The sequence below is a fragment of the Homarus americanus genome, unplaced genomic scaffold, assembly GCF_018991925.1.
Source record: "Homarus americanus isolate GMGI-L3 unplaced genomic scaffold, GMGI_Hamer_2.0 scaffold74, whole genome shotgun sequence".
In the NCBI taxonomy this organism is placed as follows: Eukaryota; Metazoa; Arthropoda; class Malacostraca; order Decapoda; family Nephropidae; genus Homarus; species Homarus americanus.
This window is the reverse complement of record NW_024716951.1, coordinates 5,398,233-5,422,132: the sequence shown is the minus strand read 5'-3', so window position 1 is coordinate 5,422,132 and position 23,900 is coordinate 5,398,233. Positions and strand designations below refer to the sequence as shown.

Here is a 23,900-nt window from a genome sequence, read left to right as displayed (position 1 = left end):
AGTGTGTGGATGGGAGGTAGGGATATGTGAAGAAATAAAGATTGACAGGGGTCCTGCCATTATAATAACGATATTTGAGATTAAAATTTTTACTTCATTGAACAAAAAATTCAGTATGATTCAAGTTGTTAGACCTTGAATAGTGAGGCAAAATAGCGCCATAACATCTCAAGGTGCTCCCGGATGCGTTCAGTAACTTGCCACGTGTGAAATTCAGTGGTTTTCCTGGTTTCGCCAGAGGTCGGTTTTATAATCTTGACAGTGGATTTAACACCATGCAGTATTGCATGTTCGGTGATAACCGCTGGTAGAAACTAACCCATTGCACTTTGTTAGTACGATATATTTTCCAATACAGGTCAGCCCGGTGGTAAGTTTTATTCTTGAACAAGTTACATTCCCTTGGAGATAAGCGCAAATTGGTCTTATGCCAAAATTGTTAGTCCCATAACATCTATTTTTTGCTATAGACCTAGGATTTCTTTCATAAGTTATCCTCTTCGGCTGGTTTATTTACTTTCTTACCTTCCGAATATCGGTAAAAGTTTGTAGGAATTGCAAGTTTCTTGCATTTTGTTTTAACAGTTTTGTACAGACGATAAAAAAAATCTTATTAAACAAATTATGATGTTCTTCGGGAATTTTTGTATTAGTCTGGTGATTTTGTCCGGGAGATTCGTGCTAGGCCAGCAGCTGCAGCCACCCGGAGGTGCAGTGAATGTGCGACTACAAGCGTTATGTATGGGAAGATAGTCAAATAACAAATTAATAATAGGTCACTATTGGCATTTGTTTCTTCATATATATATATTTTTTCCTTGGGATATTCGAGAGCTATTTCAGTGTCATCTTGAAGACTGTAAGATGCCTGCCAAGAAGACAGTGACCATCTGCTGGTGGTGGTTAATAGATTATATATTGATTGAAACATTTTATTTAGCTATCTATATATTGTATTTGTATAAAAAATCATTCCCCCCCCCTGGGATGTTCATCTAAACATTGCTGTATAGGAGGAAAAGGAGGTTGAAGTTGTAATGGGCAGTATATGTGGGTCCGGTGTAGAAAGAGGCGAGTAGTGGTAAAGTCTCGCTGGTAGCGCGAATCATGTTCCCGCCTCCACCAATGGCCACTCCCACCAGCCTGGAGCGGAGTGTCAACCAAGGCAGCAACTGAAGCGACTGAGGCACACCACTGTACAAGCCAGTCAGTATTCTCCCGACCGCCGGGGTGTGTTGGTGTACGTGCGTTGTTGCATGGTCTCCCATTTTCTTGTTGAGATGGTTGCGCTAGCATCTCGGTCGCGTACTGATTAGGTAAATGCGAGCACTCCTATGAATAGTTACAAGTTGGGGCAAATAACTTGTATGGTTACTGTTTGTTTGAGGTGGATTAAGCCTATTTAGTTAAGGAAAGTAGTGTTCTAAATGTAGGGAGGTGGTGTTGACTCTCAGATTCTGGTCCTTAAGGTTTCTACACACATACTGTACAAGCTCAGCCTTTGTCCGGACTGTTTCTACAGACAAACCTGAACTGCGTTTTCCCGCCACATTGTACAGTAGAGTTGTAATCGCACAAGGCTTGGTACATTCATGGATTTCAAGAGCAAAGTTCTCCGCTGTGTTGGTTAGTGTTTTATATGGGCCATAATATACTTATCTAGCTATTTTAATTAAAATCCGTCATAATTTTTACTTAATGATGATTATTGTTAATTATTGTCCCAGTAATGGAGATAAGAATGACGAGAAAAATCGGAAATGTGTAAATGAAATGTCGCTTTGTTTTTAATTGTGCAAAAGGATAATTTCACTGATATAGGTATGCTATAATCTAATTGACATAATTATTAAAATCATTCTTTGTCAAATGATGTTGCCGTTACTGCTGCTGTTGAAAGCTGAACAACGCTCCGTTGTATTTGTGCAAGCATCTTTTTTCATAACCCTTGATTTTGCGCCAACAGCAAACGGTTTGCACATCCCACAAACCTCACCCCCCCTCCCCCCCACATGTTCACTTATGTAAAAGCATGTGTAGCAAGTTATCGGTCATTAGGCGGTATCGGACTTGGTCTATTTCAGCGCTAAATTATTCTTTTAATTTTTTTTTCTGGTTAAAAACAACTTTGTGGCGAGGATCATATTGGCCTTCTTGGTCTGTGTTCATAGAGAATTATAATCATATGAGGTAGGTCCGAGAATCCGGCCTTGGGGGACGTTGACACTCATATACTGTACACGCGCACTAATACACACACACTCTAATACACAGACACACACACTCACTCTAATACACACACACACTCACTCTAATACACACACACACACAGTCTAATACACACACACACACACTATAGTACACACTCTAATATACACACACACACAAATACACACACACACACAATACACACACCACACACCTCTATACACACACACACTAATACACACGCACACACTCTAATACACACACACACTAATACACTCCTAATACACACACACACTCACTCTAATACACACACACACACTCTAATACACACACACACACACACTATAGTACACACTCTAATATACACACACACACACACTATAGTACACACTCTAATATACACACACACACACACACACACAAATACACACACACACTCTAATACACACACACACACACTCTCTAATACACACACACTCTAATACACACGCACACACTCTAATATACACACACACTAATACACACACACTAATACACACACTCTAATATACACACTAATATACACACGCACGCACTAAAACGTACATTTACGCACACTAACACACTTCACACTCCACTCAAACACGCACGCTTCACTAAACACGCTCGCTTCACTAAGCAAGCACTCACGCACGCACGCTCGCTTCACTAAGCAAGCACTAAGCAGCGCACACGCACGCTCGCTTCACTAAGCAAGCACGCACGCTCGCTTCACTAAGCAAGCAAGCACGCTTGCTTCACGAAGCACGCACGCACGCACACTCGCTTCACTAAGCCACGCACGCTCCTTCACTAAGCGCACGCTCGCTTCACTAAGCAAGCAAGCACGCACGCTCGCTTCACTAAGCAAGCAAGCACGCACGCTCCACTGAGCAAGCACGCACTCAAGCAAGCACGCACGCTCGCTTCACTAAGCACATGCTTGCTTCACTAAGCACGCACGCACGCTTCACTAAGCATGCACGCACGCTTCACGCACGCACACGCTTCACTAAGCACGCACGCACGCTTAAACGCACGCACACGCACGCTTCACTAAGCACGCACGCTTGCTTCACTAAGCACGCACGCACGCTTCACTAAGCACACGCACGCTTCACGCTGCACTAAGCACGCACGCACGCTTCACTAACGCACGCACGCACGCTTCACTAAGCACACGCACGCTTCACTAAGCACGCACTACGCACGCACGCACGCACGCTTCACTAAGCACGCACGCTTCACGCACGCTTCACTAAGCACGCACGCTTCACTAAGCTTCACGCACGCACACGCACGCTTCACTAAGCACGCACGCACGCACGCTTCACTAAGCACACGCACGCTTCACAGCACGCACGCACGCACGCTTCACTAAGCACGCACGCACGCGCACGCACGCACGCACGCTTCACTAAGCACGCACGCACGCTTCACTAAGCACGCACGCACGCACGCACGCTTCACGCACGCTTCACTAAGCACGCACGCACGCTTGCTTCACGCACGCACGCTTCACTAAGCACGCACACACGCTTGCTTCACTAAGCACGCACGCACGCACGCTTCACTAAGCACGCACGCACGCTTGCTTCACTAAGCACGCACGCACGCACGCACGCACGCTTCACTTTGCTTCACTAAGCACGCACGCACGCTTCACTAAGCACGCACGCACGCTTGCTTCACTAAGCACGCACTGGCACTAACTACACATACCCTGGTCTCTGACTGTTCCAAGAATTCTGTCGCGAGAACGTTCTGAGTAGAGTTTTGATGGTTTATCAATATACAGCAAGTTAGTCTTGTAAAACTTTGTCGCCGAAACGTTATTACAAAACAAAACCGAACACATTTGCCGTCTTAAACATGTAGGGAAAATTAACCACTGAAACTATTGCGGTTGAGCGAGTTATGCGCTTAACCTGCCTGCCATTTAGGAATATTAGTTTAAGCGCTAAAATTAATCCTCGTTAAAACTGCCGCCGATTTGTAATATTTTGTGCTGCCCAATTATTTGTTGATTAAGACTCCGCCCAATTTATTTATTAAAACCGTTGCCGAATTATTATTAAAACTGCCGCATAAGTTAAGACTACCGTCGAATTATTTGTCAAAGCCTACCGCCGAATTATTTAAGACTACCGCCGAATTAATTGTTAAGAATGCCGTATTATTATTTAAGACTACCACCGAATAATTTGTTAGGACACCGTTGAATAATTTGTTAAGACTACCGCCGAATAATTTAAGACTACCGCCGAATTATTTGTAATATTACTGGCGAAATGTGGTTCACTAAAATTATTCGTTACTCCCGAAATTAATTAATTTAATTTTCTAAACAAAATTATTATCCCACAAAGAATTAGCAGCTGAGATTAATAATTATTGTATTAGTTGTAATATTTTTGTATTAAAATTTTGCTCTGCACTTAAGGTTATACAAATATCAATATATACAGTATATATATATATATATATATATATATATATATATATATATATATATATATATATATATATATATATATATATATATATATATATATATATATATTTACTTATAACTCATTTTGTATTGCTTTAAGTAATATCGACGTGAAGGTACTTATTTACCTGTACTTAATTTTTTGTAGTTGTATATTTCTCGTATATTAGTTATATTTATCCTTGTGTATTTTCGTCTTTTAATTAATGGTATGCTTATTATAATCCGGGAAAGTTAGATATAATTTTTGTCATTGAGGATAATAACTGAATAATTAAAATTAAATAGGGATAATGATGAAATAGCGATAATTTGTGTGTTTTTGTTCATTCTCGAAAATTGAAACTAGTCTGTTTAATACTGTATAGAGGCGATCAGGTGGATAACGACAAACTTTCAGTATATGAACTAATTGTCCTGAAGTTCAAGCCATAAAAAGTTATAATTTATAGTCATCAAGACGATTATACGATGTTTATTTACTATGTACAGTATAGCCTATTATAATGTTTACATCGTATGGGAAGCAATTAATTATCAGCGTAAATATTTGTCATTATTTACTATAATTCTTTACTCTTATTTCGGTTTATTTTTTTATTTCCGCATAGTTTTGTTTGTCTTAATATTAATCTTAAGTATTTTATTATTATTATTATTATTATTATTATTATTATTATTCGTAAAGTTTTTCAGAGTATTTTAAATTCATTTTTTTCCCGAGTCTAATCTATATTTTGGACTCGTGTCAACACCACCTTTTTTGACGTGTCAAGAATTGTATAGTTGACCATGTCGGTTTTATTTAAATATTCGGTACACACGGTTTTTAGGTACATGCGGTACATGGTGGTTGAATAATGAAACTATTATATATGCTTTCCAAAATTCATAAAGCATTTGAGGATGATGATAATAATTGGCTTCGTGCGTAGATTCGTTATGTTGTGGATAGATGTGGATTGGGTTTTTTAATGTAGGCGAATGAATTGACCTTTAGACCAGTGAATGAATACTTAGTTAAGTGAATTAATTAAGATTTAATGGATAATGCATTGGCCGTATATTAGTTTGAATTTAAAAGTGTCCTCTGTGTTTCAGGTTTCTGTGGAGGAACAAGCGAGCCTGATGTCCTGTTTACAGTGTGGAGTCCATTTCTGCCGAAGTGCGAGAGCCACCTTTACTGTATTGAGGCGGTTCCTTCCTGTTTTATGATGGCCCCGTTGTACAGTAGGGGGCCTGAGCGTGTTGGTGTAGTCTTGAGGTGGACCCAGTAAGATGGACTACTTAACGACGGGTGAAGATACGGACGACGAGAACCCTCCCGACGAGGAGGACTTGCCTAACGAGGTTGTACACCAGAAGAGCCGACTCAGACACCGCTGCCTGCGATCACACTGCAGGATTGGGACGCCCCTTAGCCACAGTAGGGAACAGCAGCAACATTACAACCACAGCAGGGAGCAGAACCAGCATATCTATGGGCATATCACTTTAGAACGGCAGAACAGGAACGTGCAGACCTACAGACATCCTACTTCAGAAGAGAACACGGATATCTATAAACATTCCAACTTGGAGTGGGAGAACGACGCTCGCTTTTACGAGCCGAACGTAAGACGCCAGAACACGGACACCTCCAGGTCTTCGTACTCTGAACGCCACAACGCTCACGGGAATACCCGTCATTATTCCGACAGGGAAACTGAATTCACGCTTGATTTAGGGAGAATTCTGGTAGCGATCTCTAAAGTAGAAGAGCAGCAGGAAGGCGGTAGTTTGACTGAGGTGTCTTATATAAAGGAAGATCTGCTTGCACTTCTGTCTGCGCCCGATTCTCCTCTAGCTCCACTACACGGAGGCCTCAGGTCCTCCACTTCAGAAGCAAACTCGGCGTTTTCTGAAAGGTCAGAGACACCTTCAGTTTGTTCTGGAGTATCAGTATCATCCTCCACGTCTTCTGGAGTATCAATATCGTCCTCCACGTCTTCTGTAGTATCAGTATCGTCCTCCACGTCTTCTGGAGTATCAGTATCGTCCTCCACGTCTTCTGGAGTATCAGTATCACCTTCCACGTCTTCTGGAGTATCAATATCGTCCTCCACGTCTTCTGTAGTATCAGTATCGTCCTCCACGTCTTCTGGAGTATCAGTATCACCTTCCACGTCTTCTGGAGTATCAATATCGCCTTCCACGTCTTCTGGAGTATCAGTATCGCCTTCCACGTCTTCTGGAGTATCAGTATTGCCTTCCACGTCTTCTGGAGTATCAGTATCGCCTTCCACGTCTTCTGGAGTATCAGTATCGCCTTCCACGTCTTCTGTAGTATCAGTATCGTCCACGTCTTCAGTATCGCCTTCCACGTCTGGAGTATCAATATCGCCTTCCACGTCTTCTGGAGTATCAGTATCGCCTTCCACGTCTTCTGGAGTATCAGTATCGTCCTCCACGTCTTCTGGAGTATCAGTATCGCCTTCCACGTCTTCTGGAGTATCAGTATCGCCTTCCACGTCTTCTGTAGTATCAGTATCGCCTTCCACGTCTTCTGGAGTATCAGTATTGCCTTCCACGTCTTCTGGAACATCAGTATCGCCCTCCACCACCATTGGAGTATCGGGGACGTCCTTCACTTCCGGATTATTGGAGACGACTTCTACACTACTAGAACTCTGCTCTGTGGGTAACGTTTCCATTATGTTACCTGGCGGCAGCAGCAGCACCATCACCACTGCCCCATCTGTCTCTTGCACCACCATCAACCCCTTTTCCACTACTAACTCTTCACCTATATCCACCTGCTCCTCCACCCTCGTCCCGTGTTCTCCACCTCCTCTTTACCCTGTCCTATCCTCAGCCTGTCCACGTCACCTGCCCTGCACCCCGGCACTCATTTCCTTAGCCACCAGACCCAGGCCGACACCCTCTGTGTCTTCAGCTACCAGTCCGTCATCTCTCAGCCCTCCTACCTCTAGCCACCCTCCTACCTCTAGCCCCCCTCCTACCTCTAGCCCCTCCTACCTCTAGGCCTCTTCCTACCTCTAGGCCTCTTCCTACCTCTAGGCCTCCTCCTACCTCTAGGCCCCCTCCTACAACCAGCTCAGCTCACAACTTCAGCCCTTCTACTACCAGGCCACCCCACAACCCCAGCTCAGCGTCGACCCTCCCTCCGCCATGTACCTCCAGCCCCCTCCATAAGCTGAAAACGAAGGCTAACTTCAGCTCCCCTCACAGCCCTCAAATACCAGATTCCTCCATCCTGGCTGACAAACCTGGACCACACTACAACCCTGATGTACCCAGCATACCTAACCCAGCCAATATGGTTCGTCGTCCATACACGTGTCACACGCCATACAACGACAATAACCGGACGTGGACCACCACCCGCCACGTCCCCCACAGCACCAAGCACGCCCCTTACAGTTGCTTCAGGAGCCGCACTGACCACTCCAGCACGAATGCTTACATTACCAGTCCTGAATTCCTCTCCAGGGTACACAACGTGGCTTTGTTGATGGCCAGCCAGAGCTCCCGTGTACATGATCTCCCGTTCGCCCGCTACTTCGTGCCTGGGTCCAGCTTACCGCAGGACCTAGAGGAGGGTAGGAACCCCTGCCTTACCCCGGCACCACAGTTGAGGGAGGCCATCACCCCCTCCCTGCGGCAGTACTGTAGGAGTTTTATGTAAGTTTTTGTCATTTTGAGTTTGTTTTTGGGTAAAGTTGCCTTGTTTACCAACATGTGTGTTGTCATTTAACTATATTGTCTTTGATTCCTCTAAGTGATTAGTGTGTGTGTGATTAGTGTGTGTGTGTTTAGTGTGTGTGTATAGTGTGTGAGTGTGTGTGTTTAGTGTCATAACCCTGCCTTGTACAGCCACGTAGGCACGATTTAGTGTGTCAGGGGGAAGATCATGGATAGATTGGAGAACCAGGACACATGGCAGATGGTGTTCTCCAGCCTCACCAACAAGGACTTCCAGATCTGCTTCTACAAGTGGGAGGAGGGGATTCAGTGCTGCATTGAGGCCTCTGAAGAATATTTTAAGGGTGACTAAAGTTTCACTGTAATATCTTGAAAAATATAGATTATATGAAGCCAGTCCGGGAACTTTTGGATCACACCTCGTACCAGCTGCTGAAAAGAGATATACACTCACACACACACACACACAATGTAAATGAATGGCGATATAAGACTTCACAAGGAGTCGTCAGTGGTATGTGTAGGAAGCTCGATTTAGTGGCGGCTTGTGTGTTTTTCTGTGTATCTGACGTGTGTGTATGTATGTATAATAATAATTATTAACGGTTTATTGAAAAATTTCTGCTGCCCGAAGGCTGAAAATATTCATTGGACATTAATGACTTATTACATACATTGGTGGTTTAACAAAAGCCTTCATTGGAGAAAGGTAAAGTGAACATACAGTGAACATACAGATTAATGTTTACAGTGGAGGTCACGTAGATCATGTACGCTGAGGTGTTGAACAGCAGACACATAGTGTAGTAACTCCCTCACAGATGGTGTTATGAGGGGCATCACGTGGTGTAGTAATTCCCTCACAGATGGTGTTATGAGGGGCATCACGTGGTGTAGTAACTCCCTCACAGATGGTGTTATGAGGGGCCTGACGTGGTGTAGTAACTCCCTCACAGATGGTGTTATGAGGGGCCTGACGTGGTGTAGTAACTCCCTCACAGATGGTGTTATGAGGGGCCTGACGTGGTGTAATAACCTCACAGATGGTGAGGGGTCTGACGTGGTGTAACTCCCTCACAGATGGTGTTATGAGGGGCCTGACGTGGTGTAGTAACTCCCTCACAGATGGTGTTATGAGGGGCCTGACGTGGTGTAGTAACTCCCTCACAGATGGTGTTATGAGGGGCCTGACGTGGTGTAGTAACTCCCTCACAGATGGTGTTATGAGGGGCCTGACGTGGTGTAGTAACTCCCTCACAGATGGTGTTATGAGGGGCCTGACGTGGTGTAGTAACTCCCTCACAGATGGTGTTATGAGGGGCCTGACGTGGTATAGTAACTCCCTCGCAGATGGTGTTATGAGAAGCCTGACGTGGTATAGTAATTTCCTCTCAGATATGTGTGCGCGCGCGTACGTGCTTTGGGGATATTTCAGTTGTCCATTAATATCCATTCCATTTTACTCGGGTGGCACTCTCCTCCCTCCCTCCTTCATATACCTGTATACTCTTCCTTCCTCTTCATCCACCCTCTTCACTCCTCTTCATTCACACTCTTCCTTCCTCGTCATCCTCCCTCTTCTTCCCCCCCCCTCTTCACCTACCCTCTTATTCACCCACCCTCTTCCCCCCTCCTCTTCACCCACCCTCTTCCCCTCTCCTCTTCACCCACCCTCTTCTCTTCCCCACCTCTTCATCCACCCTCTTCTCCCCCTCTTCACCCACCTCTTCCCCTTCCTCCTCTTCCCCCTCTTCTCCTCCTCTTCATCCACCCTCTTCCCCTCCTCTTTACCCCTCCTCCCCTCCTCCCTTTCCCCTTCCACCTTTCCTTCCCCCTCCTCCTCCCCCCTCTTCATCCCTAACCCAACCAGGCAAAATACCTCAACACATACTGTATACTATGCACTCTGGTCTTTATCTGCCTCGCCATCTTTGTGGTTGAGTGTTAGTGGTAGGGTGTGGTTGTCGTGGCGTAATTGTGGTTGCCATGATATAGTTGTGGTTTTCACGGTGTTTGGTTTATTATTAATTATTATTATTATTATTATTTTTGTTGTCACTATTGTTATTTGTTCTAACAGGGTGTCTACTGGTCTGGAAAAGCCAGGGATTTTTACAAATAAACGTGGAATTTTATGTTAATTCCGTTCAACTTCAAAAGCGTCTTAATTTGACAGCAATCTTACCATAAATTAATGATGTACTATATAATAGGTAAATAATTGAACTTTTAGGAACAAATTGCAGTAAACAGTCCACTCTAATAACTGAATTGTTTGTGTACCTGTCGTATTTCATGTTAGGGATCAAATATTACAGGTTATACCTACTAATTCTGCAATGAGTATTTAGAGATGAATTATTATAATTTAGTGACTTAAGTAAGTGGATTACTCAACATTCATCATGAGTCATGGGGGTGGATCAGGAGTACGATTTTTCTTTTTTAAGGGAGGCCAAATTTCCAGCTTTTTTCCAAGTCGACGCACGTGAATCTCACAAATCCGAGGAGAAAAATATGTACGGGTGGTGGGGGTTAAGGTTTTTGCCTATGTTCACTAGGTTTAGGAAGGGTCGCAAAAAGGTCATCAAATTCTTAATATAATTTATATCTAAGTTCCCAATAGTATATACATATTGTTTTGTCTGTCCAGTAGACACCCTGTATTACTAGTGTATTATATAGGTTATTTCATTAGTTCCATTAGTCTTTGTATTACTGACAGTTTAATGGATAGTTCTGGGTACTGTATTCCATTACTACTGTTGTCATTAAGGTTCAGGTGATGAGTCTTAGCCTTGTAGACTGTACTGTAGGTCACGCGATAGGATCTAAACCTAATCTAACCATATTGAGACCCATTAGGACTGGCACCCTTTTATAGAGTCTGAACGTGTTGTTAATGGGTTTACCTCAACAGGGCGACCATGGTGTGCCCTCAACGTGTGGCCAGTCAGGTGATGGCCAGGATGGTTAGCATGGAGACCACAGCTTACCACGACCACCCGCACTCCAAGGTAAGGGCGTAAGGTGGAGGTCTCAAGGTCTCGATTATGGCAAGGAATTAATGTACTGTAAGGGGTAAAATATACGCGTTAATATTGTAAGGATAAATTTCATAGTAGAATACAGTACATTAAATAATATTGCCTAAGTATTACTATTAAAGGAAAGTTGAGTCGTACAGTATTCCACGAGTAATATATTCACTGTACGTGGGAGACTTCTAGTCAATAATTGTATAATATTGTGTTACTTTAGTGTATTGGGAAATTTCTCATATGGATTTTTTTACTAATTTTTTGTGAATAATATAAAATTGTTTTTGTAAAGGCTAAACCCCCAAAGGTAGAGTTAGGGTGATTAATTATATCAGGGGATTCATTAATTATACCTCTGGTTGTTGTAGTTTGATTTTTGTTTTTAAGGAGTGATTTTACTGTTAATTTGAAAGGTGGTGTTGGTTATTGTGGACAGGTTATGTTGTACTAAAGAGGTTCTTGGTAGGTAAAGATGTTGTTTTGGTGGGTGGGTGGGGGTGAGGTGTATCAGTGGGCCTTAAGTTCAGTGTTAAATCACTTAAGAACCTAAAGGGCCACTCTAAAACATTATCTATATATCACCTTAAACGTTAAGAGCACTTGATTGATTTTTGGCTCCATAGACATATTTAATTTCTTCTCCTGTACACACACACACACTCACTCACTCAGTCACACACACAAAACACACACACTCACTCACTCACCCACTCACTCACTCAGACACACACTTAGAATATTATCGTGTTTACTTTTACCCTCTGAATTAACTCTTTTAAAAGCGAAGTACATCTTAGTACTGTCATACTCTTAAGGAATATTTTCTGCATAATTTGGGTTATAATTTTGTTGTACTGTATTTGAAAATGTAACATCAATTATTCTGAAGGATAATTTATAGTAATTGGTTGAAATTATTTCCTTGGCAGATGAAGTACTGTTGGCAGTTGTCGGCTGCCTTGTGCCTGATTCTGGAAGACCTTGGTGAGTACAGTAGTTGTTGTTGTCCGTGTGTGGGAGGCAAGAGTCTGGTGAAAAAGGTCATGAAAGTGTGCATGGTAGAAAAGACTTTGGAAAGGGGTGAGAAAGTCGATTATCTAAGTCAGATACAAAAACCCAGATTGATTTCATACAGGCCTGGGAATCTGATAGGAAGCTTGTTAAGGACGCAAGGTTATAATAGAGTACTGTACATTGTATTTTGTAGCACAGATTGCATTGTGTAACGTGTTTATAAGTGTGCAAGAATAGGAAGTGTTTGTTCTGAGTAAGGGGGGCGAATTGAAGGAGCGGACTGCTAATGGGGCATTTTATGCCGAGTTAAGATCAGTGGAGTTGCCCAGTGACGGTGTGGGTGTTAATGTAGCTATTTTTGCTGGCTCACATAGAAGGGGGGGGGGTCTGTTGAGGTGTGTGACTGGTGGAAAGGCCGAGCCAGACAGGCAGTGAATGGTAGAATGATGACGTGGACAGTGATAAAGCAAAAAAGAGGATTGTATAAAGCTTGGGAGAGGATTGTATGTTGTATTAAGAAATTGTGAAGGTTTTGTTATATTTATCACTCATGGTTGTCCATTTAGTGATCTTAACAAATAATTTAAATTTAAAAAAATATAATTTTTTTTATTGCATTATGAATGTTGCAGTGTTGCTGTAAAGTTTATTTTTAACTTTTTTATTTTACTAGGACGCATTCGTCGGGCGCGATGACAAGTAAAGGAAGAAGCAGACGACAGAGTTCAAGTTATTGAAACAGTAAGCTAGTTTTTTTCCGTTGTTCTTGGATCTTCACGACAACGTATTAAGAGTTCTGTGGTTCCCTGACTTGAAAAAAGTGGTTTAAGAACTGGTTTCGTGTGAGACATCCCACTTAAACCAGAAAGACCACTTGAAACTTGTATTAGTTTTAGATTAATGGACCTAAATGATCTCAGAATGACTTGTCAGTGGTGTGATTCCTTTGGGTTCTCACTCCCTCCCTTCTTGTGCTGTGATAAGTTTTTGAGAGCGAACCCTCCTTTGTCACGTTAAAAGGAAATTGTCAAAATGTGCAGACTTTAGTTTCATCAAGAGACTTTCCCTGTGCTACTAAACACCTTTCATAATTCTAGTTTCGTTAAAACCCTGAGTATGAAACGTGGACTTGTTGTATTGGTCAGGTTTGTGGGAGCCTCCTGTAACCCGTTAAAGAATTGTTGTATCAAGTCCTTGAGATCTCGTTAAAATTCATTAGAATTTAGTAGTGGTCCATGTCCCCCCCCCCCCTTCCCTGGGTCTGTCACTGCCAGTCTGAATTATTAACCAGCTCTATGTTGGGACACAGAGGCTCCTGCCAAAAAAAAAGAGCTTCATTGTGGGCGTTACTTACTTCTCGGCCACTAAAGACCTTTAGTGTGCTCCCAGTGGCAAAAACTTTGAGATTTTGTGCTCAAATCCTGGCTTCACTTTGGGCGTCACCGCGGTTGTTCCAGGATTTCAGAAATTTGAAGAAATTCCCTGTTGCCTATTTTTAGTATTTTATCAAATAGGGATTCAGAATATTAGTTTCCTGAGTAAAAGTGTTGTAACTATTATTTTATTTTAATACTTCTTCAGCAATTAACATCTACTTTAGGAAAACAAGTGCTAGATTATGAGTTTAAAAGTATTTCAAAAGAAAACCAATTCTTTGATGTGGTATAGACTAACGCTGACCTGTTTGGTCGTAATTGATGTCGGCTTATTATTATTATGTTTAAGGAGTTTTCTTGAATACGTAATTAAAGTAATCTTTTTGTAAATACAGGTTAAGCCGATATCATTTTAGGTCATAACAGACGAATTATTGTTGTGGTTTCATGTACAATATGTTATGTAATTGTTTACGGCTGTCCTGTAACTCTTGAGAGGGAGGGCACACACCCTCTATGGAAAACATTAACTTATGTTATCATATTTATGTAATTTGTTAATGTATCTGGTCTCTAAACTGAAGGATTTGTTCTGCGAATAGATAAACTATGGCTGATACACGTAATAGGGCTGACACTATCTTCCCTTGGTTTAATGGGGCTGACACTATCTTCCCTTGGTTTAATGGGGCTGACACTATCTTCCCTTGGTTTAATGGAGCTGACACTATCTTCCCTTGGTTTAATGGGGCTGACACGACCTTCCTTTGGTTTAATGGGGCTGACACGATCTTTCTTTGGTTTAATGGGGCTGACACGATCTTTCTTTGGTTTAATGGGGCTGACACGATCTTTCTTTGGTTTAATGGGGCTGACACGATCTTTCTTTGGTTTAATGGGGCACCGGTGTGATGTGTTCAGTGTTCAATTTACGATTCTTCAGCTTGTAGACCGAAGTTGTTTTCCAATACAGTATTGTCATAGATAATAGAACTATTGTATAATAGAACTGTATTGTATAGTAGAACTATTGTATAATAGGAACGTATTGTATAATACAACTGTATTGTATAATAGAACTGTATTGTATAATAGAACTGTATTGTATATGAAATTGTTATATTTCCCGCCTCTGCTGACGGCTGTTCGCTTGAGCGGCCAAGTCTGTCACACTCGCCCACCAATTTTCAGGGGCCGTGTAATTTTTCAGTGATTCTGATCTTTTAAAATGTTAGTTTTTGAATAATGTAGTTTTACCGATACGTAAGTTGTCTTAGTATGCCTTATTGTAGGAAAAATAAATAAATATATATTATATGCGTCCTCCGAAAGCGTAAATTTGTTCCCAGAGTTTAGCAGTTAATTCATGTATAAGATATCTAATAAACTTCCTACGTGCTCCTGTTTGAAATAATTTATGTATCTTTATATAATTTAGCTAAATAACTTTCCAACTACCCTTGACAACCATTCATTGCCAACGCTCTCTCTAGCTTTCTAGGCAGGACACCACTTACAGTATGATAGCGATCCCTCCCTTCGACCTAATACGTTTTATAGCTGTCTTGAACTTATCAAGAAGCTCCTCTCTCCTACACCGGCCAATATCATTGCTTCCTGCACGGAGGCAGATAATGGGTTTGTTCCCATTACCAGACAAGATATTGTCCATCCTGTCAACTATATCCCCCACCCCAGCTCCTGGCAAACACACCCTCATCCCATTTTTATTTTTACCACAAAAAGCTCAGTCCAGGTACCGTACCTGGGAAGCGCCAACAATTAAGGTTTTCGTACCTTCCTCGTCAGCCTTGTCTCTGACTATACTAACGTCCAATTCGTCTATCAAATGAATGAAAGAGTTGGTGCACTTAGCTGCTGTTGTCGTTGTATCCTTGGTGTTTTTTTTCACCACCAGTTTAGTCGTCCCTCACGACCTTCCATTCGCCTAAGTTTTCGTCAGACACGGGCTTTCCTTGTCTCGTTTCTTCCTTCATCCTCGCTATCACTTCCTTTAATTTCAAGATTTCTTACTTGGCCCTCAGAAGGGCACAGCCCTGTTCACAAGTAGCACTAGCCATTACTGCAACCGCCAATCATCAGCTGTAACTCTTGAGGAGGGGGCAGGGCATCTTTTCTCAACTGAGAAAAAACGCTCTAGAGTCTTGAGCAGAGCTGAAACCTATAACTATTAAGACCGCCTTATATAATGTCAGACATGTTTGAGACCGCCCTAGATCATGTCGGGCACGTTTAAACCCCCCAATTCCCATATAATATCAGCCATGTTTAAAACCTCAATAAATTATCACCACGTGTATACTGTACAGTAAATTGTCCTACGAATGATGCCCTACAAAAATCTCTAGCTATATTAGGGCTGCTCTTTACATATCGCCAGCCATACTGAGACTGCCCTCTAGATATTGCCAAGTATATAAATCCAGCCCTACCTCAAGGTATTGCCAAGCGAAATCATTCTAATCTTCCCATGTACTTTATTCAGCATAAATTTCAGAGTTTATCAGCCCTAAATAATATTACATTAGTTGTATTTATTATTACACATTTACATTCAGTCCTCACTCCATACCTGCTCAGTGAGTTTTTATACAAGGGAATTTGTACAGTTACAGAAAAAATCCCTGGACACTTTTTCAGGGTATACACTGTTTGGTATCTACGTTCATCAACTGTAAACTAAATTAACATATGACCCACAAGTAGATGCCAAGATACTGTACTGCCAAATGTCGAGGGAATTTTAACCACAAGTGTACATCACAAAAAAAATGTACAGACTTCAAATTAACATTTGTGTTATTGTGCGATAACGTCACTATACATACGCAAGTCACGTGATGGCCAGAACATCTTTCACACGTAAAATAAAAAATATTCAAAACTACTATCACAGCTGCTACTTGGGGGGACTAGACTATGATACTCCAGCAAACTTATAAAAAAAAATGGGGATACGGTAATGAACTACCGTGTTCAGATTCACAAGGTCCGTACATTTACCACCTAACGGCTATAATGTAGACTCAAACGCTACTTCACCGCCATTTTATTTCTCCGTCTTCAAGTAGTAGCTTAAGTGAGCAATTTAAAGAAGTATTCTGAATTTGAGAGCATTTACCTGTATGTGGAAAGCTACAACGTACGAACACTGAGAATCTGAACCCAAAGCACTGACTGACTAGAATTTCAGAGACGGCTTAAGTGAATTCCGTTCTCTCGACCTTAGCTGTTAAATATCAGTATCATCACTGGTAAACATAACTCAAATTGTGTCACAGCACAAAAGAAAAAACCGAAATAGTAATTGACAAAAAACCACCACAAGCATTTTATAAACAATTATGACATCATTTTATAAACAATTATGACATCTGGTACAATAAATATACAAATAAATAGTTAATATTTGCATTTAAAAGTCCACACTTAAAAAAAAAAAACCCTGTCGTTACGTCTCAACATCCGTGAAGATTACCCAAGTCAGGTTTTCTCCCAGAATGAACTTGTATCGAGAGGCACAATAACTGACAACGGAACACGACCTAATGCCTTCTGTCAAACCCTTGAGAGTTCCTGCCCGTGCTGTCGACACTAGTACTGTACAGCTAGCCTGGCCCATTGTGTCGCCTAAGTCACTCGTCCAGCACCCGGGTCGACCATACAGTACCCGGGTCACCCGTACTGCACCTGGCTAACTCGTACTGCACCTGGCTCGCTCACTCACACACTAACTGGGTCACTCGTACTGCACCTGGCTCACTCGCATTACGCCTGGGTCACTGTCACACGTGTTCAAACTCCTTAAATAAAAGGTCTCGGCCTAAGTCTCGTCTTTTAACCCTTTCACAGTGAGAGGTTACTCGAAGCTGAATAAAACCGTCTGGCGGTAGCCAGAATAAAATGGCAAGTGCGTGACGCGCGGTGAAAGGGTTAATATTTAAATCTCTTTTCAGCTCTCAGCTTTAAAACTGCACACCAATTTCTACACAGGTGAGTCATTTACCTTCCTTTATGTTCCCAATTCCAATTGATATTCACTACCTTCATTACTTCCCTAATTTAGTTAACAGTTGACATAATTCAATTCATCCTCTTTATAATGTAACGAAAGGGGCTTCAATTACCAATACTCTCCCAAATTTCTAAGAATTTCAATCTCCCTAACTGTACAGGTACTCTCATCTGCCCTCCCAGCAAAGTTTCTACCTCCACACTCCGGTAACCCATCATGACACACCTGAGCCACACTGCCTCTCTACTCTACATAGTGATATTAGTGCCATTACTCGTTAACTGTCTCTACTGGCTAAGTTAATCACTTTTCTCGCAGAAAAAAAAAATCTGGGACGATAACAGTATTGAAATTACGACGTGTGTATAAACTTGCCAGCCTCCTGACACTCGGCGGGGAAAGGCTTTAATCGCTGCTAATTTTTACTGAAGGATACAGATAAAGGTAAGTACAGTAGAACACGTCTCCTCAGGTTATTGAGAGGAGATGTTAGATGAATATCGTATGTTGTAGACAGACCTGTAACCTCTTCTGAACTACGTCTTGTGGGGAGAACCACTGACTTAAACTTAGAATCCTTACAATAGGTTAGATAACACCTACATTAGCCGAAGCAATAAGAAAGTTGGCAAGTTTGTCCCACACTTGACACATCCACGTATAAAAAGCTTTGGACAACAACAATATGTATACCATGTGAAGAGCCTGTGTGTCCTGTCGACTTCTTGACACTAATAAGTTTACAGCTTTAAATCAACAAGAGGGTTATTATATCACGCTCCAAGGGTAACACAGCGCTGGTGAGCTTCTGAATTATGCCGAAGACTGGATGGATATTTGAGGAGGTAAACATATGCGTTGTACAGACCCGCGAGTTAAGACAGCTGCCGTGTACACAGAACAAGTCAAACTCCGTCTACTCTGAACTAGCACCTGGTTAAGAGCACTTCAGTCACAACTAAAACTTAATTCAATCTAAAACCTTCACTTTTAAACAATGAATACGACACCCAACAATACAGCACTATGCTGGGAGTCTAATGGTGAACTTCCTTTCCCATGGTTATGAATTATAAGTCAACTTGCTCTGTGTACAAGTGTTGACGGCACCGCTCCTCCAGCCAACAAATCTCCCGATAATCTTACGTCAAGGAATTAAACACTAGTCATCAGGAGATTACACTGGGTAAGTCGCTATGTGGATGAATGTAGTAGACAAAGAGACTGTGTGCTCGTGCCGCCACCACATCAAGCTGAAGTCGTTGTTGGGGCAGCTTCCATTGCCTCCAACTCTGCAGGTGGTGGTGGCGGTGGAGCAGTAGAGTGGGGCTTGGAGGAGAGGAAGCTAATAGTCTCGGTAGTCTCGGGGAGGTGAGCGATGTCGTACTCCGCCGTTCTGTGCTACGGGTGTGGTGCCCCTGGAGCGAGACCCTGAGCGAGGCATCCCATGTACACTCCTGAACCGTCGAGACAAGTGGCGTCTGGTCTTCTTGCCGCGCTGTGAGGGGAGACAAGCAGCTGTTAGTATGGTGGTCATATAATACACCTAAGGGCTCGTTTACACGATCAGTCTCGGAGCATGGTAACGAAGCCGTGCTCGGGTAATGATCGTGTAGACGGCAACACTGAACCACCAGCCCTCCAGGGCAGTTACGTGTGGGAGCCTAATGGTTGCGTGGCCACCTATGTGGGTCCCTGCCACTTATAGAGTCCCTCATATTTGTATCCGTCCTGGTAATATGTGGACGTACTTTATCCAAGAGTGTGTTGTACATTTCAGGGGTCAGGCGAATGTATCGTTGCACGTCCTGTGTTTCCTCACCAGTTTTTCACCCAAACAGTCGGTTTTCTTGGGGTTTTTTCTTCAGTATCATCCCAGCGGCCAAAATTCACAAAAGTGCGGCCGTCCGTTGCCGACTCGTCTGTCTGGGAGCCATGAACCTCTTGCCCAGCAGTCTACCACACACTGACCGGTAACGACGGTGTGGCAGTTCCGTGTAAACACACTGTCCACTTAACAGTGGTCAGTACCCTGCTTCAACCCCATACTTCGCCACTGATCCGAGGCGTGCGCGACCACCATACAGTACATGGCAACTGATCGTGTAAACGAGCCCTTAGAGAAAGAGAGAGACACGTACACTAAACCCAGCATACGTACACAACACCCAGAACACGTACACTAAACCCAGCACACGTACACAACACCCAGCACACGTACACTAAACCCAGCACACGTACACTACACCCAGCACACGTACACTGCAACCAGCATACGTATACTACAGTCAGCTCTCGTGCACGATTCAAACTCGTGAACCTGAAGCAGTAGACACTGATACATTATTCTGTCCATAAATGCTTCGGATTCAAGACTCTGAATCTCGGGGTTCATGGTTCGCGACAGGACTTTTTTGGGTGACTGTACACTGCAGCCAGCACACGAACACAACACCCAGAACACGTACACTGCAGCCAGCACACGTACACTGCAACCAGCATACGTATACTACAGTCAGCACTCGTGCACTCCAGTCAGCACTCGTGCACTACAGTCCGCACTCGTACACTGTACTCAGCACACGTACACTGTCCCCCAGTTGTACACTGCCCACACGTCCAGCACATGTACCGCCCCTACACTGCCCTACTAGCACTGCACCACTCCCAACACTGCACACTGCCCCTACACGCACACTACTCCCAACACTCTGCACACTGCCCCACACGTACCTGCCCCCCACGCACTACTCCCAACACTGCACACTGCCCCAACACTCGTACACTGCCCCCAGGCACACTGCCTCACCTAAACTGACCCACCATACGTACACTGCCCCAGAACTCATAAACTGGACCCATGTACACTGCCCCCAGCACACACACTACCCCAGCACACTACCCCCAGCACACGCACACCGCCAACAGCACCTGCACTACTCTCAACACTGCACACTGCCCCCAGCACACGCACACCTACCCCCACACACGTACACTGCCCCAGTACACGTACACTGCCCCCACACGTACACTGCTCCCAGTACACGTACACTGCCCCCAGGCCTCATAAACCGGACCCAGCACGCAAACTGGACCCAGCACTCGTACACTGCCTTCAGCACACCTACACTGCCCCCAACACTCGCACACTGTCCCCAGTACACGTACACTCCAGAACACTGCCCCCAGAACTCATAAACTGGACCCAGCATATGTACACTGCCCCCAGCACACGTACACTGCCCCCCAGCACTGTGCAACAACACTGCACTGCCCCCCCCAGCATTTACACTACCCCAGCACTCCACACACCCCAGCACGTACACTGCCCCAACACTGCCTCCCCCAGCACACGTACACTGCCCCAGCACTCTGTACACTACTCCCAACATGCACACTGCCCTAGCACACGCACACTACTCCCAACACTCGTACACTGCCCCCTAGTACACGCACACTACCCCCAGCACGCACACTGCCCCTGGCAGTACACTGCCCCCAGTACACTACACTGCTTACACGCACACACTGCCCCACACGTACACTGCACACAACACTGCCCCCAGCACGCATACCATGCACATGGACACTACAAGCACACGTACACTGCCCCCAGCACTTGTACACTGCCCCAGTTCACGTACACTGGCACACGTGCTGTCCCCAGCATCTGTACACTGCCCCAGTACTCGTACACTGCCCCAGCACACACACACTGCACATGGACACTATAGTTAGCACACGTACACTGCCCTCAGTACACATATACTGCCCCCGGCAATCGTACACTGACCCCAGCACTTGTACACTGCTCCTAGCACTTGTTCACTGCCCCCAGTACACTTTCAATACAGTCATCATACATACAGTCCCCAGCACACGAACACTTCCCCCAGCACTCGCACACTGCCCCCACCCCACCTACACCACACATACACTGTTCTCAGTGCATGTACACTGCCCCTAGCACTTGTACACAGCACGCAGCACACGTACACTGTCCCTAGTACTTGTACACTGTCCCCAGTACACTGGCCCTAACACTTGTACACTTTCCCAGCACTTGTACACTGCCCCCAGCACACGTACACTGCCCTAAGCACTTGTACACTGCCAATAGCACTTGTACACTGGCCTCACCACACGTACACTGCAGCCAGCACACGTAAAGTACACTCCATCCAAGCATGTACAACACACCCACAACGGGGACATAACATGTTCTCACAGGAAGACAGTATGTGGACCTGTGTTTACAACTCCTTTCACGCATTATTGCTACATAGTTAGTTACGCCACCATCTCTCCAGGTGAGTCACCCTGCTGTGGCACTTAGGTCTCAGTACCATGACTCTAAAACTCTGCCCACAATATTGTGTGATCTGTTCACTGCATCCTGCACACGTACACTGGAAAAGACTTGGTGATTGGGTGGTGAAAGAACAGCTGGCGAGTTTAGTTTAAGCTGGTGTGTGTAGGGTGAGTAATTGCAGTGTCTTGGGGTGGCGGCGATTAAGTGGAGAGGGCGGTCTCTTTTGTACATACGTATTAATCTGTGTCTTTGCGAGAATACATACAGTATATGGGTGCCGGCCTCCACGGTAAATAGCTAGAACAAGAGTACGAGATATAATCAAACGTTATCTGTCAGAATTCTTATAACATAAATTAGGTTCAATTATCTCTCTCCTTTAACTTTCCCTAATTTACTATATATAATAAACATTAACCCGAGTTTCTCCCAGTCTGATCCGGAGAAACTTACAACCCCGTCCTTACCTCATTTTTCAGAGCCAACTTGGACTGGTAGGTGATCTTCTCCAGAGCCTGACGCACCCACAAAGGCTGGTTGGGCACAAGCCACATGAGGCCCATCTTGGCAACGAGGATAAGATGCTCCAGCAGGACGAAAAGGAGGACCCACTCGACGGGGGAGGCCTGGGGGGCGAGAGGGCGTACCCGGGGCGAGAGGCACAGCAGAGCACAGTTGGTCATCACAGCTACTGCCCCCAACAGCTCAAACGCTCCCTGTAATGGGTGACAACAAGTTATTTTAACCGTAGAGATAAGAACATCAGTTTGTTTACACTCCTGTTCGGAATCGTATCAGACCTAAGCGAGTTACTGCATCACTGTTTACCAATGTTTGTAATACCCGTCGTCGAGGTGCATTAGTAATTGTATACAGTACCTGCACGGTCTATGTAGTGTATACTGTATACTTGTATAGTCTGTATACATGCTGAACCAACTGTAAACTTGTATGACGATTTTACTGAAGAAATACCTCTCCATCTATCCGTCTATTCGTGGGGAGATCATAAGCTTTGGAGATCGTCCCAGCGCCTCAAAGCTTCACTCGTATAAATGACCCATAAGTTTAATATATAAATCAAACACTACCAAAGGAATATAACATACCACATACTCTACCAGAAATTAAAAAGCCAATATTCACTGCCACAAACGCTTCATCTTCAACAACCGGAAAACAGCGATTACCTCGCACCCCTTCTTAAAAAAAACATCTTTTAATTCTCACTTTATAACTGTGTGGATCCAACTTCAAGAGCCAATTAACTTTGGTAGAAGTAATCAATCCACCAGGCCATAACTCACTCGCTCTCTCGTGATTACAGTACACAGCACCGATGTTCAGGAAGACGATTTATAGGCTTCCACGAATTTACGGCATCTGGGCACCTAACCTGACTGTTTACAAGGTGACGTTGTGTGTTCCTTACGAGACCTGGGAGATGAATAACTCTCTAGCCCGTGACAATAATTGACTATACGGTTATCTGGCTGGGAGAATTGTAATTACCTGACTTCGGGAGAATAACTGACTTGCAGGTATGACTTATGACTCATTTGACTGCTCCGAATAACAACAACTCTTATATATAATGCAATTTGTATAATTGACTACTATGCTGACTTTTACAGACATACTGACAGTGACAGACTAGCAATACACTATTAACGTTGACCTGCCAGACAGACAGACC

At 43.8% G+C, this 23,900-nt stretch overlaps 3 protein-coding genes across 6 annotated transcripts in view; 2 read left to right on the top strand and 1 right to left on the bottom strand.

Annotated features, from left to right (window-relative positions):
• The first annotated feature begins 1,177 nt into the window (after window positions 1–1,177).
• Window positions 1,178–7,744, top strand: LOC121858573 (uncharacterized protein DDB_G0271670-like). The gene is made up of 2 exons (XM_042355062.1): window positions 1,178–1,316; window positions 5,822–7,744. Exon 2 carries the CDS (start codon window positions 5,999–6,001, stop codon window positions 7,742–7,744), a length of 1,746 nt encoding a protein of 581 aa, XP_042210996.1. The 5' UTR covers window positions 1,178–1,316; window positions 5,822–5,998.
• LOC121858704 lies at window positions 7,745–22,818 on the top strand. 2 transcript variants are annotated; one of them, XM_042355294.1, is made up of 5 exons: window positions 7,745–8,404; window positions 11,346–11,442; window positions 12,396–12,450; window positions 13,154–13,221; window positions 22,684–22,818. In XM_042355294.1, exons 1-4 carry the CDS (start codon window positions 8,040–8,042, stop codon window positions 13,174–13,176), a joined length of 540 nt encoding a protein of 179 aa, XP_042211228.1. In that variant the 5' UTR covers window positions 7,745–8,039; the 3' UTR covers window positions 13,177–13,221; window positions 22,684–22,818. The 2 variants fall into 2 exon arrangements, with proteins under 2 accessions (XP_042211228.1, XP_042211227.1); XM_042355293.1 differs by lacking the exon at window positions 22,684–22,818 and having other exon boundaries at window positions 13,154–15,187.
• LOC121858702 (anoctamin-10-like) overlaps window positions 16,338–23,900 on the bottom strand; it is an 87,562-nt gene continuing 79,999 nt past the window's right edge. For all 3 annotated transcript variants that reach the window (XM_042355290.1, XM_042355292.1, XM_042355291.1), the window contains 2 exons: window positions 22,672–22,920; window positions 16,338–19,390 (listed from right to left, as the gene is read on the bottom strand). In XM_042355290.1, coding sequence (XP_042211224.1) covers window positions 19,238–19,390; window positions 22,672–22,920 — 402 coding nt within the window. In that variant the 3' untranslated portion in view covers window positions 16,338–19,237. The remainder of the gene's footprint in view (window positions 19,391–22,671; window positions 22,921–23,900) is intronic.

What these genes read in the sequence shown, in the direction of transcription:
- LOC121858704 (XM_042355294.1), top strand. Translation starts at nt 8,040, where the DNA reads ATGGTTCGTCGTCCATACACGTGTCACACGCCATACAACGACAATAAC. An exon ending in ACGACCACCCGCACTCCAAG is followed by an intron (nt 11,443 to 12,395) that starts GTAAGGGCGTAA and finishes TTTCCTTGGCAG; the next exon opens with ATGAAGTACTGTTGGCAGTT. An exon ending in CCTGATTCTGGAAGACCTTG is followed by an intron (nt 12,451 to 13,153) that starts GTGAGTACAGTA and finishes TTATTTTACTAG; the next exon opens with GACGCATTCGTCGGGCGCGA.
- LOC121858573 (XM_042355062.1), top strand. Translation starts at nt 5,999, where the DNA reads ATGGACTACTTAACGACGGGTGAAGATACGGACGACGAGAACCCTCCC.